Here is a 17524-nt window from a genome sequence, read left to right as displayed (position 1 = left end):
ATCCCTCTGTTCCTCAATTTTCTCCTCAGGGAAATGGGATGATAATAGTAATTCATAGGGTTGTTATGAGGATTAATTGAGTTAAGACAATGTTCGCTATGATGACAATGGTAGTGACAAAGTTATGGGGGTGTGTGACTGCTACATTATGACATTCCTGGTTTCCTGGTCTGTCTCCACCACCAAATAAATTTCCCCAGCTCAACCTGAGAGCTGGGGCAGAGTAAGTGCTCAGCAACCATTTTCTGGATGAATAGATGAATGAATGAGTGGCTGAAAAGAGCCCTGAAAACCTCAGAGCCGATGGGAGTAGCATGGGCTGGGGTCTGGCCGCATAAACCCACCCCCTTCGTTGGTTCCCTCCACACTGACCATCCTGTCCTAGAGCTCAATTCTGTGCCATCATCTTCAGAGGGAAGCTTTGCAGCAATCTTTTGAGGAAGAATACAGCTGTTTCACATAATTTATGCCTCATTTTTTTCTCCCTCTTCTCTTTCTAGGAAAGAACAGCTAGAGGCAGCATCCAGGTAAGTTTCTGATTATGAATTCCTTTCTTCCCATATCTGTGTCAAGACAGAGCATCCTGCTCTGTATGGTGTAGGGCCCCATGGGTGGTCATGCTGGTCCCAAGATAGAGTCTTTGGGGTCACATTGTTGCTGACCACCGTAGTCCTCTGCCTGGCTTCCTTCTGGTTGATCTGAAGGCAACTTAATAGGAATCATGGCAGCAACCTCTTATTGAGGGTCTGGGTTCTGTGTCAGGAGTTCTGCACATGTTATCTCATTTGGTCTTCATAACCACAATGTAAGATAGGCCCTAATATCGTCCTTTGTGGATGAGGAGATTGTGGCTCAGAGAGGATGGGTTGAGATTGAGAGGCAAGACCAAAATTCAAAGTCAGGTCCGAATATTAAGACCATGTCATTTTCATGATATATCACTTCGTCTGCTTCTTGGGCTCACAGATGGTAAGTTGAATCAAGACTGTAATTCATTATTCTCATGACTGTGGAGGTTTCCCGGTAAACCACATTTATCTATATACCTATATGACATGTAGAAACCATTTTTAAACTATTATTATTGACAAATCACTTGTGAGTCCTCGCAATCAATCTCCTGGACACTAAGTCCAAATGCTCTCCTTCTAGTGCTGACAGAATTTGGGCAGAGGAGGTGAGAGGACCCTGGACTACCTTATAGGGGAGCCACTTGAAAACAATGGCCTTTGGGAAGCCAAGTCAAATCCTCCCGAGTGTTTCCATGGAACCCCATCCACACAAAATCCCACTTGGAAGAGACAATTACTGACAGTGTCAGTTCTGTTTCCTTTGGGTGTGTTTTCAAATGGACCACGTGGTTCTTGCCTGGACCCACTTTGGACTGTAAGAGCCTTTGAGGAGATTGTAAAGGAGGGTTAGGTGAATGACAGTAATGGTGTCGGGACATTCACTAAAGAATCTGCAGCAGCTCATGGCTCCCAGAGGCAGAGTGAAAGGACATCACAGAGATCTCTCCAGATATTTCTATGGAAACCAAGGTCCCTGGAGAGGACAGGCTCATCTCACATCACACACCCCATAAGCACCAGGAGTAGATGATCAAGGTCTCAAGACTCCCAACAGGGTGCTCTTTGCTCGTCTTCTTTCATGACCAACAGGGTTTTAAATCGTGCAGATTTTGACACAGCAAGTGAATTATTAAATCTACCTTTAGAGCCTTTTCTATGTAGACATGAACAAAATTCATTGAAATATGCATTCAAATATCACTGTGCCCTGGATTCAGCACTTCCGGTTTAATTAGGGCTCAGATAGATGCATTTTGAGGCTTTCCTGGGGATGCCTCTCTAGAAAAGGGGCTTCAGATATCTTGTCATCAACTTGCTCATGTCCCTTTCAAGAACCCCCCACACTGCCAAGAGCACAGAGGGAAAATCTATCCCATTATTTCTCAGGGTCAGAGTTGCTGGGTGTTTTGTGGCTCACCCTCCTCAGAGAAGAAGAGCAAAATCATTATGTAAGTCACTCAGTCTCTTTCATCCCGGGTTGGGACAGAGTCAGATTGGCTGATGCGTTAGCAGGTGAGATGCCAGGTGTGATTATAGCTGCACAGCCTAGAGGTGGAAATGAGATCTGGAGATGGGATGCAGGAATTGTCAACAGTGGAATCAATTCCTTTACACAGGAGGCAGGGAACCAGGTGACTACAGAATGTCAGGAATGTACATGTGCATTAGAGTCACACTTGCTGGTATGCATTTTCCACCTTACAATAGCTTCTTCAACAAGCTGACAGCCACCTGGTGTTCCAGCCTTCCTTTATTCATATTTCTTTTTTTTTATTTCTTTTTTTTTTTCTTGAGGTGAAGTCTTTTAGTAGAGACAGGGTTTCACCATGTTGGCCAAGCTAGTCTCAAACTCCTGACCTCAGGTGATCCGCCCATCTTGGCCTCCCATAGTGCTGGGATTACAGGCATGAGCCACCAGGCCCAGCCCCTTTATTCATATTTCTAAATAGAGTCAGATTTGGAGTTTATCTTATCACCTCCTTCCAGCATAGGTAGCCCATACACTTGTTTATTTGTCAGCCTGATGGAAGAATTATATTCTCTGTAACTTAACATGCTGGTGCTATAATGGGGATAAGTAAAATGACTTTCCAGTCAGGTTATTGGAAAGAGCTCAAGTCCCTATTTAGTTATAAAGCTATGGCTTTATAAGGGCTGTCTTGAATGTTTTGATTTACGTGGACTTGTTTGTGGAACATAAGCCCAGCTGAATTCTTACAATGACTGGGAGGTTGGCTTTGATAATTTTATGCGAAGCATTTTACATATGTCATCTTATTTGATTCTCATGAAAGTGAAGACAGCTGACACCCTCCCATTCCTTCTCACCTAGTTTAGATGCCCAACTCATGGTGCCCTGAGTTAGGACTCAGAACTTCCCTAATAAAGCATATATGCTTCATAACGCTCGGCCCCTAGTAAGCCCACAGTAGAAGCTGGCTGTCTTCCTTCTGATTAACCTTAGAATCAGAGATCCTGAGAAGGAAGCATAAAATTATCAAAGCCAACCTTCCACTCATTGTAAGAATTCAACTGAGCTTTTATTCCTCAAACTAATCCTCATAAATCAAAACAGTCAAGACAGCCCTCATAAGCAATAGCTTTATAACCAACTATGGGCTTGAGTTCTTTTCAATAAACTGATTTAAATGTTATTATATATCTATACAAATATAATAAAGTTCTTGTTTTATATATCACATAAATATGATACATATTTATATATACACCTGTTAAATCATCTCTTCCTCTGTAGACCGTGAGCTCCACAAGGCTAACACTCTGCCTGAAATGTAAGATGTACCCCACATGTATTTGCTGAGTGACTATAAAAAATGACCTAATTCAAGGATGAGTTGTACCTCTGTTTTACTTATGAGGAAATTGATGTCAAGCATTTACATAACTTACACCCAAGTCAAACACTGAAGATGGGCCTTGCAGATGCATAGGGAGTCCATGAGCCTTCCTCCGCATCAACTGGCCTCTGCCTGCAGCACAGGTGGCTGTCATGCCCTTGTTATCCATGTGTGCAGAATGAGCTCGGCTAATACAATGGATGCATGATCTCAGCCCTTGTCTTCCCTCAGCCAGAAGGTCTTATCTCACATCTTATATAGCCCTCTCCTTCACTTCCTTTGGGAGCCTGCCTAACGTCACCTCCGAAGAGAGATTTTTCCTGACCCTCTGCCCATGCCCCTGTCTCTGTCCCCATGATCCTATGATGATATATATATATATTAAGTCAGTTGCCTCCAAGGGGCTAAGCTGTCTGTTTTATTCACTGCATTATCTCCTACACCTGACACAGTGCCTGGAACAGAGCCTGACACATGGTTGGCTTTCAGTAGATATTAACTTTGCGGGACAGTGGATGGATGAATGGATAGATGGATGGATGGATGAATGGATAGATGGATGGATGGATGAATGGATGGATGGATGGATGGATGGACTCATTATTCTACAAGTGTCATAGTGTTCCACCCAACTTAAACTGAGGGAGGTGTACTGGTTCACATAGCCAGCCATCAGAGAGGGTGGGAACCCCTAAGAAACATGGAATGGGACCCCAGGATTTTCTCTCTTTATCTCTTATCTCTGTTTCTCTTTTTGTGAAAATTTTACTCTCTTAGCCAACTTTCTCCATATCAGTGAAGCGGTAGATACTAACAGCTCCAAAATCACATATATTTCCTCTGTCTTCTGTCCATCTACACTTCACCCAACACCAGTTTTTAAAATCCCAGAGAAGCACTCAGATTGACCCAGTTTGGGTCACATATTCACACCCTGGACAATCTCTACCCCTTGAAGAGTAAAAGCTGCTACTGTCTAAGCTCTGGACCAGATTTCCACCTGTTAGAGTGGGTGGGTGCGGTGTAAGAGACTATGCTTGGCAGCCCCCATTAGAGTCACATGATTGAAGTGTGATACTCACTTCTTGAAAAGAATAGGGCCCTTTTTTCCTCAAAGAATGAGGGATGAAACATCAAGTAGACAAAACACGATAATTGTTCATTACAGGCATAAATTCTACCTGTAAGTTTTCAAATTCCTAATAATAATATTGCATTAAAGAACGTGAACAGTTAACCATATTAAGACTGGCATTTTGTGTTAGGTCCATCATTTTGAACAGCAATAATAACTATTCACTAGACATGCACAGTGCTGATAATTATGGACATCTTTTTGATAGAAACTAGCATTTTTTAAATTCTCAAAATAAATAACTGTGTTGACAGCAGTTGCTTGCCTGAGCCCAATGGTTCATTCTGTATTTTCTACCAATTCAATCTGAACAGCAGCCTTCAGGAATCTTCTCCTCTGTATTCATATTTGGAGAGGGAAAAAAATCTGTCCCAGGTACCATCTTTATCTCCTATGTGATGATTATGTCTTTCCCATTACAGAGTGGTCAAATTTAGTAGAGAATCATTCTTTGGATCAAAGAATCCAACAGTAACTTACAAAGAATGCTGACTGCTTCCCTGGCATAGTTGTAAGCACATCTCATCTTCATAACCACCCTAAGAGATAGGTACTATTTTTAATCACCATTTTATAGATGAGAAATTGAGGTCAGATAGATAAGTGACTTGCAGAAGGTCACAAAGCTAGAAAGTAGCAAGAGCAAGACTTGGATCCAGTTTGTCTAGCTCTGTAGTTCACGGTTCCTACCATTATGCTCCTCCTTCCAGCTGTTGGTAACAGTTACCTAGTCAGTCACGGCAGGTGTCCCTTTTGCTCGTTTTGTTTTCTTCTACCCTTTCTTGGCCCACCTAGCTGAAGTCCCTGCTATAGGGACGGGAGGAGGCTATAGAGGCAAGAAAAGGCACAGAGCCAAGGTCGTCTGTGGTGTGAAAGAACATTTGGTCAGACACTATAATTCACACTTTGCCTTCTCCCTGTGACATCGGCCACATGAAATTTATCTCACAGAGTCATGAACAATGTTGGCAATCAAACACCTTCCATGCTTCAGAATCAATGACTGCTAAAGGTAAACATGAATTTAGAGCTCAATCAATCCAATCCCCTAATTTTACTGGTGAGGAAATTGTTAACCAGAGCAAAACAAAAGGCTTCAACACAACCCCGTAGCTATTAGTATTTTCTCCTGCTATCCAGACCCTGCAACATTATCCCAGGCTGCAGAGTAACTGAGATGCAGAGGTGAGATTTGGACCGATTTTATTTAACCTCAGAGGGACCCCGGATATGTCCTGAAGGCTTTGTCTCAGTTTTCCTCTTGGGATAATGTGGTGTGGGGGGCTATGTATAATACCCCTTCCCCTCTGAATTGTGAACCAATTAAGAAATATACCTAGAAGTCAAAGGATTAAAACACAGGTTGTCAAACACCGCATGTTCTCACTCATAAGTTGGAGTTGAACAATGAGAAAACATGGACACAGGGAGGGGAACATCACACACCAGGGCCTGTCAGTGGATGGGGGGCAAGCGGCAGGAGAGCATTAGGACAAATATTTAATGCATGTGGGGCTTAAAACATAGATGATGGGTTGATAGGTGCAGCAAACTACCATGGCACATGTATACCTATGGAACAAACCTGCACGTTCTGCACATGTATCCCATAACTTAAAGTGAAATAAATAAAAATAAAAATAAAATAAAACACAGGTTACAATTTCTGGATAAAGCAGGGTTGGCTCTGGGGGCAACATTTCTCACCAAGTGTGTCCTTGGAAACAGCACAGGGACAGAGCAAACACTCTCCCAGTCAGCCACTGGGCACTGAGAGCTAGAGAGAGAAAGACCGTATCTGAACACTGACATTTAATACAGAACTCTCCCAATCAAAGAACATGGGTGAATGGCTGTTGCACACACCATAACCCAATTGGATAATTCACCTCCTTCCATCGAGAGAAGCTAGTAGAGCTATCAGCTTCTTCCCAATTCTTCTTAAAGTATAGACATTGCATTTTTATGACTTCAAAAATAGGGAAAAGATGGTCCTCCGTATGGTTCATGTGGCCTCTTTCTACCTGTGAGCATGGTATCCCTTAGCACACAATAATGTATCTCAGCTCCCTGACTTGGCTTCATCAGTCTGAAAACAGAACTTTTCACTAAGTACATTCACCAAGCCCTCATTTGCTATTAGATTTCTACAGCAGCCATAACAAATTGCCACAAAATGGGTTAACTTAGAACAACAGAAATTTATTCTCTCACAGTTCTGGAAGCTAGAAGTCTGGAATCAAAATGTTGCCTGCCCATGCTCCCTCCAAAGGCTCTAGACCAGAGTCCTTTCTTGCCTCTTCCTAGCTTCAGGTAGTTCATGCTGATCCTTGGGCTTTTCAACCCATTCCTCCAATCTCTGCTTCCCACTTTACATGGCTTTCTTCCCTCTGAGTGTGTCTGTGTCCCAAATCTCCCTCTCATTTCTCTTATAAAGGCAACAGTCATTGGATTAAAGGCCCACCCTAATTCAGGATGCCCTCATCTTTACTTGATTCCATCAGAAAAGACCCTATTTCCAAATAAAGTCACGTTCCCAAGTATTGGGTTAGCGATACTACATGTTTGTGTGGGGCAACACAATTTAACCCTCTATGTTTGCCAAAAACAAGCGTGGTAGGTTGCATATGGTGGGTACCTGTCTCAGCAGATCCAGGATACATGACTTTGAGATAGATATTTATGAAAGATTTAGATTTTATTATCCCCCTACACCAATGGGGACACTAGGGATTAGCAAGGTGAAACAACTAACACAGGGGCTGGGATTTGAACCTGTGTCTGCCTGGATCCCTCCAGATCTGTGGTCATTTCTTCTCTTTAACCAGGGAATAAAAATAACTAGGTAGTATAGAATTAGGAGGTAGTCATAGCCGTAGGGACTGAGGACAGAGTCCATAGACTACTAGACTTCAAAACCTGGCTTCCCTTGTAATTAGCTGTGTGCTCTTGGCAACTTATGCAACCTTTTTGTGTCTCCATGTTCTTGTCTGTGGAAATCACAATAATGCTGACCATATGGGCTGGCTGGAATCATACCTATTGTGCCTTGAAGAGAGCTCAGCCTGTAGCAAATGCTCACTAGAGATCAGTGCTGATCAACTGGTGTATTATTCAGACAAGAAACTTGGGTAAATGGAGAAAACATTTCTTATGAGGCCAGAAGAAAATAATATGTTGCTCTCCACATTCACATCAGTGTCATTGGAGTATCAGCTGCAAATGTCCTGGAATCATCCTCATAGATCCTCAGACTCACTGGATTAGAGGGAACCAAACAGGCCTTTGAGTTCAGCAGAACTAATTTTGCAAACCTGTTCAACTTAGAGAACCCAATTAACACATCAGAGTTATTTCAAAATAATGATGCTGTTCCTTCCAATCCAGTGGTCAGTCCAATCACAATCCTGCTTCCTCCTTTCTTTATCTGTGCTTCCCCTTCCCCAGAATAGCCAGCCCTTTGGGAATCACCTGCCACCTGGGCCCAAGGTCCCTTATCTCTAGAAGGCAGAGATTGAGCTAGGTGATTTCCAAGCCACTTCAGGTCCTTTGTGCTACAAGTTTCCTGCCACAATAGTAGGCTGAGGCACTAGAATCGCTTGAACCTCGGAGGCAGAGGTTGCAGTGAGCCAAGAGCCAGCCTGGGTGACACAGCAAGACTCTGTCTCAAAACAAAAAACACAAAAAAAATCCAAAAAAACCAAATTACCATCATCTTCTTCAATGTTTATACCATTTAAGGAAGGCCCATCAAGTTCCAGGCCCCTTTTCTTTTGGCCACTTCACGTTCATTGTCATGTCATCTCCAGTTAGCATTTCTCATTTTATTTTAAAGAATAAAATATCTTAAGACATAAGTACAGACAGCAACTTTCATTTATAGTCTTTTCTTAGAGAGAAAAATAGGACACCAAAGCCTCAAAAGTTTGGCATGTGGAAGGTGACCGGTGTTTATTACCTGTCTGCTTTCTCTGTCTCTCTCAGGGTAGACCATGGTGCTAGGAAGCCTTCTAAAAGTGCTCTTAAAGGGGACTGCAGATCTTTTGTTAGTCCCCACCCTTTCCACATGAAAAGATGAAAGGATGAAAGAATAAAGGAGAGAAGGCCTTGACTCCTATAAGTGGGATTGGCTGTTCTGTGCTGGGCACTCGGTCTGCACCATTGTACTGAGCACTTATATCAAAATGGCACAAAACAGATTAATCCTTTCTTTGAAATACTCTCTTTTTTGGCTCTAGTGACACTGCTTCCATTCATCCATCATCCATATATCCATCATCCATCCATCTATCATCCCTGCACCCATCTTCATCCATCCATTCATCTCTCTTCCATCCATTCATCTCTCTATCATCCATTCACTTATCCATCCATTCATCCACCATTCAATGAATATTTATTAAGACACTCCTGTGTACCAGAAACCATTATAGAGTCTGGGAATATAGCAATGAATAAAAAAGACACAGTCCCCAACTTCTTACTCGACACGATGCCTCTCAGTCTTCCTAAAAGTAACATATCCCAAACTCCACTTTTGATTTTTTCTCCACACTTGCTTGTTCCAAGTCTTGCCCAACTCCAAAAATAATAGCTTATAATGATGGTTATAATAAGGATATCTATGTGATTGCACAACTTATCTGTGCAATGAGAAACGAGGGGTGGTTATTTATCAGTCTTTTTCCTCATAGCCCATCTAGAACCCATCAGGGAATATTGGTGTACTAGTCGAAAATCGATGTCAAAGTTCTAGTCTTCTTACTCTACCCACTGCAATCACCCTGCTCACGGCAGTAGCATCTTTTGCCTGGATATCTTCAGCGGCTTCCTTTTCAGTCTCTCTTTTTTGTTTTTGTTTGCCATGGATCCATTCTCCACCAAAAAGCCCACTGTGTTCTTTTTAAAATATTTTTAAATTGTAGTCAGATACACATAACATAAAATGTTGCTATCTTAACCATTTTTAAGAGTACAGATCTCGGCCAGGGACAGCAGCTCACGCCTCTAATCCCAGCACTTTGGGAGGCTGAGGCGACGTATGACCTGAGCTCAAGAGTTCAAAACTAATCTGGCCAACGTGGCAAAACCCTGTTTCTACTAAAAATACAAAAATTAACCAGGCGTGTTTGAAACTAATCTGGCCAACATGGCAAAACGCTGTTTCTACTAAAAATACAAAAATTAGCCAGGCATGGTGGCGAGCACCTGCAATTCCAGTAACTCGGGAGGCTGAGGCAGGAGAATCACTTGAACCCAGGAGGCAGAGGTTGCAGTGGGCCAAGATGACACCATTGCATTCCAGCCTGGATGACAGAGTGTAGACCCTGTTTAAAAAAAACAAAGTACAGGTCTATAGTATTTGGTATATTCACATTGTTATGAAACCAATCTTCAGAACATTTTACTTTGCAGAACTAAAACTTCATTTCTATTAAACAATGCTCCCATGTTCCATGCCCCCAGGCCCTGGAAACCACCATTCTACTTTCTGTTTGTATGAGCTTGACCACACTTGATATCCCATATAAGTGGAATCATATAGTATTTGTCTTTTTATGAAGGGCTTATTTCACTTAGCATAATGTCCTCAAGGTTTATTCATGTTGCAACATGTATCAGGATTTCTTTCCATTTTAATACCAAATGGTATCTCGCTGTATGTCCATTCATTTTTTTAATCTACTTATCCACTGATGGACAACATTTGGGTTGCTTCCACCTTTTGGCTGTTGTGAATAATGCTGCAATGAACAGGTATGTGTTTTTTAAAATGCAAACTTCAAATACTTTCTCCTCAAAAATCTTTGTGGGCCCCAGGTACACTTAGAATACAATTGAAACTCCTATTTTCTATTTCTGTTTAAATAGTATTTCGTTTCTAAAGTCTCTGACTTATCTGGACTCTGATCTCATCTGGTGCCACTCTGCCTCTCACTTAGAATGTTTTGGCCACATGCCCTCCCTTTGGTGCCACAGTCCAGTCCTCATGCCCCTTGCACCCACATGCAGTTCTTCCCCCTGGAGAGCTCTTGCCTCCTTTCTTTGAAATCCAGCTTCTCGCCCTTCAGATCTCAGCTTCTGTCTCTGGACCACCATCATCTTAATCCTTGATTACTGAAATTGGTTTCCTAATTCATCTTCCCATCCACTCAAGACGCCTTCCCAAGCCACCCTACCTGTCAACCTCCTGTTGTTCTTCATTACTGCATTCTCTTGGTCTCCTTGTCAGATTTCTAGCAATGAATGTGTCTGTTTACTTATTATATGTCTTCCTGACTTTATCATAAGCTCACTAGAGACAGGAAACCACATTGATTTTAATCACCAATGTATGTTCAACAAGTTACCTTGAGCCTGGGATTTACAAGGTGTGGAACACATTTTTGTTGAATGAATAAATATTAGCTTCGTTTTACAGATGAAATTGAATCTGTTAATGACTTTCCTAAGTGAAATATAAACTACAGAGCAGAGATTTGAACTCAGTTCTCTTACTTCAAAGTCCACACTCTTTCCACTATACAGCAGTCCCTCTCTCAGCTGAGGTTAGATGCATTTTGTTAATCAGAAGATTGAATGTTTTATTACTTCCTTCCTTCTTTCAACATTGTAGTAATACTTTTAGTGCTTGCAACATTGCAGACACCGTGCTAGATCCTGCATATACAAGTTGAACGTGGTACTTTCGGGCCCAAAAGCTTACCACTCAGTTTTTCAACCTCAGCACTATTGATATTTGTGACAGACATTTCTTTGTTGGGAATTTCCTGTGCATTGCAGGATGTTTAACAGCATCTCTGGCTTCTCCCCACTAGATGGCAATAGTGCTCCCCATTATTATATCAGCAGTAGTTGTGACAACCAAATGTCTCCAGGCATGGCCAAATGTCCCCTGGCTGGGGGGTCAAAATCACCCCCAGTTGAGAACCACTGATTTAGTAAGGGAGTCCCTATTAAGTCAAATATTTCCCTGTAGTGGCCGAGTGCCATGGATGAGAAAAGCCTGAAGTGGACAAGGGGCACAGAGAATGGATGTCTAACGGATCTCAGTAGCCACTACATTGAACGTCCAGATGTGGGGCTGATGCTTGGACCGTGTTTTAGACAAAAGAAAGAGTCATTTACATGAAAAAAAGGGATGAAGGTTTTCCCAGGTCGAGTTCACAGCACATGCAAAACACTGAATGTGAAGAAACTCCACGGAATTGAACATGGCTGAAGTTCCCCGTGCTGATAACTGAAGGAGGAGACCAGGACAAGAGCCGCATTTTCCAGGATAGAACAACCTTGATTTTACTTTTCCATGCCCAGTCCACCTATTTGCAGTTTTTACAATTCATATTTGGAAGTTGTTTGCCTGCACTTAACATGTCAAGAGCCCTAGCTTTCGAAGAAAATCTGATGTCAGCTCTGGGGAAGGCTTTTCTTGCAAGATCTGCAGTGCCCCCCTAGAACAACACCTTAATTGTGCACTGGAAATCCATACAGCGTGGAACAGAGTTGGGTTTTGAGTTTCAGCAGTGAACTTTGCCCTGCATTTGATTATCCTTTGGGGTCTTGGATTTCAGGCAACACAATTAAGAAGTAAGCTGATCATCCACTTTGCTGGAGGAAGAATCCCATAAGCCTCTTAGGTGCAATGGCTGTGAGCGATTCTGAGCCGAGACTTCTGACTTTGTTCCATGCATCTGGATTCCTAACACCGTCTAAACTGCCATCTGTGACCAATGGGGTTTTAGGTTAACATGGCCAAAGCAATCCAGACTGTTTGAGGTTGCAGTGAAGCATTTAAATGCCTAACAAGCAAATCCTAAATCCCAGCACAGATAGAACCAAGAGAGTCCTCTCATTATCTTCCTTATATTCAACAATTCTACTGAAACTTCAATTCAGGAAAAAGTGGCTGCTATTAATTTTGTCTTGCTTAGTTTATCTGGAATTAAGTTCCTCATATACTTACCTCCTACGGAAGTGGAATGCAATGACAATGTTGAACTTTTTAGACTAGCATTAAGAAGTACTGTAAAATAATATATAAATCTCTCAAACTCATCTCAGTTCATTTAAACAACAACAACCAAAGAAAAAAAAAACCTTTATTTGTGGCCCAGGGAATTATATCCATCCTTTTCACACACATCGTCAGCCTTCTACTGCTTCTGTGGGAAAAGGATTACTTACTGAGTTAATAATGACAGCCAGCATCTATTGAGCGCTTCCTGAATCTCAGCTGGCTGAGCACTGGACATGCATTACCTCATTTAACCCTTAAACATCTATGAAAAGCATGGGCTTATGGTCATCATTCTGCCCATGAGGAAACCGGAGACCAGAAAGCATAAATGATGTGTCTTAGGTCACATGGTTTGTCAGGATGCCTCCACCAGGCTGGTTTTGCCCATGATCTTAGTTGCTGTACTGAACATTCAGATGTTCTGGGCAGGGAAATGTGCTGTGTTCAAAGATAGCCAGGCAGAGTCTTTGCGTCACTAGCACTACATAGTCCAGTGGGGCGGGCAGGCATGGAAATGTACTGTCTCCATACAGCGCAGTGCCAGAAAGACTTCAATGTGTGTTCAGCTCAGTTCCTGCTTCATTCGCTATTTTTGGCCCATGGGTTCTGATATATTCTCTGTCCTATTAGTCATTTATCTAGTAGCAGCCAGGAAAGCAATTCCAAAAATGTTGACTTCAGTTCAAGGAAGATGGAGCTGGCTGAGCACTGGCGTTTTTCTAAATTTATCCTGGGCTGGTTATTAATGGAGTTCCTCAATCAAACTGCTGGAACAGTGCTGGGTGAGAGAGAACAGATCCAGAGGAAGTCAGAAATGACAACTGCTCACTGCTCATTCATATACTCATTCATTCATTCACTCGTTTGTTTTTTCAAAGGTTTCTTAATGCCTTCTGTATGCTGGACTGTAGGCAAGGAATGTTACAGAAATTATCACGTGTAATACTCCCGAACCCTCTATGAAGCAGATGTTGTTAGGCCGCCATGACAGACGAAGACCTGGTGTTCCGAAAGCACAGGGTGACTGTGTGGCTGGAGGGGTGTTCACTCCTCTTCCAGCAGCCACAGCACCGGGACCTCCACACTGCCCCCAGCTTCAAAGGTAGCAGCAGCTTCTGGCAGGGGCACATGACTAGCCTAACCAGACATGCTCTTCAGAAAACAAAATTATCGCAAACCCATGCTGGGCTGATTTGATCACCCATATTCATTCACTCTCTCATTTATTTCACAAGTGCATAAGTGAGTGCCTCCTGTGTGCCAAGCTCTGTGTGGGGTAAGGGAGCAGAAGCTGCTGCATTGAATATACCACTGGGCGAAAACATGCAATGTGGTGCTCTCTGGAAAGTACCACAGAAAAGGACTTTATCCTTTGTGCTCACTAGGGTAAGGGGGCAAAAGCCAAGAAATGGAAGGAATTAACATGTATAGAGCACCTGCTGTGTGTCACGCTCTATGCCAAATCCTGGACAAACATCATCTCATAGCAACCAGATAAAGCAGGGAATGCTTATCCCTACTTTACAGACAAGGTAACTGAGGCTCAAAAACGTCATAGATTTGCCCAAGGTGAGCTGGATGGGAAGAGTGGACTTGGGCTTAAGTCAAGGTGCAACTGGCTTTTTGCACCAGGGCAACTTTATATTGGCATTATTAACCATTTTCTTTGTACCAAGAACTCTTCTAGAAGTATTGTGAAGGCCATGGACCCCTTCTCAGAATAATTTTGAATCTATAAACAAAATACAGTATATAAAAGAAGCTGATTATATGGAAACAGCATTATCAAAGTCTTTAAAATTTTGAGATGTAGTCATATATGTGCATTTTTGTGATGAACCTGGTGGCAGATTGAATACCACCATAATTTTGAAGCCGTCATGAGCATAAACAATACCTTGAAATAACAGTATATAAAATTATCTGTGACTTCTGTTGTGGCAAGTCACAGGCATTTAGGATATTACTGGAGTTTGTTGCCCACATTCATAATGGGAAGAGATGCTAAATTTTAGTTAGAAGTTAGTAAATTAAAAATGTATTTTTCCCCATCTAAACTCACAGACTGCCAAATTGTATCCATGAGGGTCTGTTTGTGGACACCAAATTAAGAGTGCTGCTTTATGTCATTTGTGTTGTCAGGTTCTTTTCAAGGAGGAATCCTTTGCTAAGGATTTGTCTGTGTAAATCACTATCTGGGCACCATGGGATGATACACAGGAAAGGCAGGAAGTTATTGATGCAGGAAATGGGCATGGGGAAAGACGAATCTCTGCAGCATACTAGGATGAGCTAGGCAATTTATAGCGGGCATCTCATGTAAGCGGCATTTAAGGGAATGAGAAAATTGACATTCAGAGAAGTTAAAACAAAAAAACTTGCCCAGGGTGTAAGAGCTAGCAAGCTGTGGAGCTAGGATTTGAACCACGCCCTGTCCGATTCCAAGCTGCGGAGTCAGATTCAGCACTGTGAAATTCACGGTCCCCATTCCTCCTTGGAGGAGCGTGTGTGAGTCTTTATGGAGGGATGGGAAATTTGAAGAGCCTGCACTGAAGGAGGAAAATTGTTCACTTTTGCTTATTTTGTAGCCAAAAGCTGGGTCTCTTGGATCGGGTTCGCCTTTCTAATCCTCGTGGTAGCAATACTAAAGGAAAGCTATTTACCCCTCTGAATGTAGATGCCATAGAAGAAAGTCCTTCTAAAGAACCAAAGCCTGTTGGCTTAAACAATAAAGAGCGTTTCCGCACGGCCTTCCGCATGAAAGCCTACGCTTTCTGGCAGAGTTCTGAAGGTAATGCCTTTTTATCTCCCTCCCTGTCTCCTCCACTTTTTCCTACCCCAAGCCCACTTCCTTGCTCACCTCTCCCTCTCCCCACTTAAGAACCTTTGAGTCCACAAGGTAACTCTCTCACTTCCCTCACCAAGCCAACTTCTTGCTTCCCTAACTCCTCCTGTCCCTTGGGCTGAGGCATTGTGATGTATTCCCAGGAGTCTACGGCTGCAGGCTCCCAAGTTAGGAGGCTGGAAACCTGTCATCTTGGTTTCTAAGGGTCCCTCCCACCCCCCGCCCCATGATTGAATTGTTATGGAGGTCAACTTGAAGGATGGGGCGGTGCCAGGTGCAAAGCGATGTGGAGACCAGGGCATGGGAAGAGTGGCAGAAAAGCGCCCTCTGGAGGCTGTAGGAGCCTCATGTGCCTCTTTTACTTATGCAAAGGGAGGACATGCAGAAAGGCCTGTGTCCTAAGTGTCTGAGCCCACCCAGGCCGTCAATCCTCATTGTATCATTCAGTTCTCTCCAAGACCTCTGAGCTGTGTGCGGCTCAGAAAGTGACCTCCCCAAGGTCACCAGGATAGAGACTGACAGAGCAAAGTCCCAGCTGAGGCCTGTCTGGCTCCAAGGCCTGCACAGTGTGTGTTGTTTGCTGGCTTCTGTGTCCTTTGCTGGCTTCTGGCTCTGGGGGCCACTCTGGAACTGCAGAGCTCACTTCTCCTCCCTGCTAGCCTTTTCCCCCACTACCAGTTATGGGCTGCGTACACTTTTGACTTGGACTTCTGGATAATAGAATGAGGGTGCCAAGAAAGGCTGAACAGCATCACAACTTGAGAATACTGTGGGGTCTTGAACGTGGAAATAAAGACTGGGGATTGACACATGCAGAGGCGTGGAAGGCTTTGACCGAACAGTGGGATCCCCAAGCCTTTTCCAGGGTTGTGGCCTACCGTTGACATGCGTGTCTCCCTCCCAGATGCCGGGACAGGCGACCCCATGGCGGAAGACAGGGGCTATGGGAATGACTTCCCGGTCGAAGACATGATCCCCACCCTGAAGGCCGCCATCCGAGCCGTCAGGTAATGCCCCCGCGGTCCCACCTGTGCCTGTGTGCTTCCCCAGCTCCAGCTCAACTCCCACAGGAAGGGGCTTATAAAATTCTCTTGCACTTTTGGAAGGGGGAAGAGAAGCCCCTCCACTAACCCTGAGTTAGGTCCCAGGAGTATATAGATACTGTATGCTGCCGCAGGAAAAGTGATCCAGACAATAGCAAGTCATGATGGGTGACTCTTAGGTGCCTGCCTTGTTATAAACATGCCCCACAGCCCTCCTGACAGTATTTCCACCTGCTCTGTTCTACTCTGGCTATAACCACCATGTATTTTAAAGGGCGTCAGAGTGGACGGTTTTCTTCCTGTAGAGGCTTCTTGCTCAAAATGGTTTTCCTTCTGCCTAACTTCATCCATATAGTTCGTTTTAATTAGTTCCCATTTTTAACAAGATAATAAATTATAGTTTTTTTTGTCTGTATCAGCAGAGACGATAATCCATTCTAGCTATTTCTGTTTTGCTTTAGAATTCTGCAAGAAAATGAAAAAAGTATGCTACTACTTAAACTTTATCAGCATGTAAGCACTTCATAAAGGTAGCAGTGAATTCTAGAAACTAAGGTGAATTCTCCAACCGATCATGGTATTTTCAGCAAGATTCCCAGTCCAATAGATAGGGAAACACAGTAGTGTTACAATGTGTAGACCTCAGCAAAGCCTTGGACGTGGATTTTCCTGACACCTTTATGTAGGATATGACAGAAATGTGGTTGAATGGAAACACAGCTATCTGGATTCCTCACTGGCTGAAAGCCCTTATTCAGAGAAAACCAGTTAATGAACCTGTGTTGACCTGGAGGGCGATCTCTGCTGGGACACTGCATAGTCTAGTCTCTGCCCTCTTCTTCTCTTCTTTTAGCATTTTCGTTGATGTCTTAATTCAGAGGTCATCAAACTTTTCTGGAAAGGGTCAGATAGTAAATGTTTTAGACTTCATGGTCCATAGGTCTCTGCTACAAGTGTTCAGCTTGTCACTGTAGCATAAAATCAACCATAGACAGTGCCTAAAGGAATGGGTGTGGCTGAGTTGCAGTCAAACCTTACTATCAAAATCAGGCAG

General features: G+C 43.1%; 1 protein-coding gene across 5 annotated transcripts in view; it reads left to right on the top strand.

Annotated features, from left to right (window-relative positions):
• KCNQ3 (potassium voltage-gated channel subfamily Q member 3) overlaps positions 1-17524 on the top strand; it is a 349316-nt gene that overhangs the window by 313711 nt on the left and 18081 nt on the right. For 4 of the 5 annotated variants that reach the window (XM_055287273.1, XM_063642990.1, XM_055287279.2 and 1 more), the window contains 3 exons: positions 501-527; positions 15171-15373; positions 16332-16434. In XM_055287273.1, the coding sequence (XP_055143248.1) occupies positions 501-527; positions 15171-15373; positions 16332-16434 (333 nt within the window). Of the gene's footprint in view, positions 1-500; positions 528-1958; positions 2021-15170; positions 15374-16331; positions 16435-17524 lie in introns of all 5 variants that reach the window. The other variant, XM_063642989.1, reaches the window with a different exon arrangement.

The sequence above is a fragment of the Symphalangus syndactylus genome, chromosome 7, assembly GCF_028878055.3.
Source record: "Symphalangus syndactylus isolate Jambi chromosome 7, NHGRI_mSymSyn1-v2.1_pri, whole genome shotgun sequence".
NCBI lineage: Eukaryota > Metazoa > Chordata > Mammalia > Primates > Hylobatidae > Symphalangus > Symphalangus syndactylus.
Note: the sequence above shows the minus strand (reverse complement) of the source record. Positions and strands in the feature narration are given on the sequence as shown.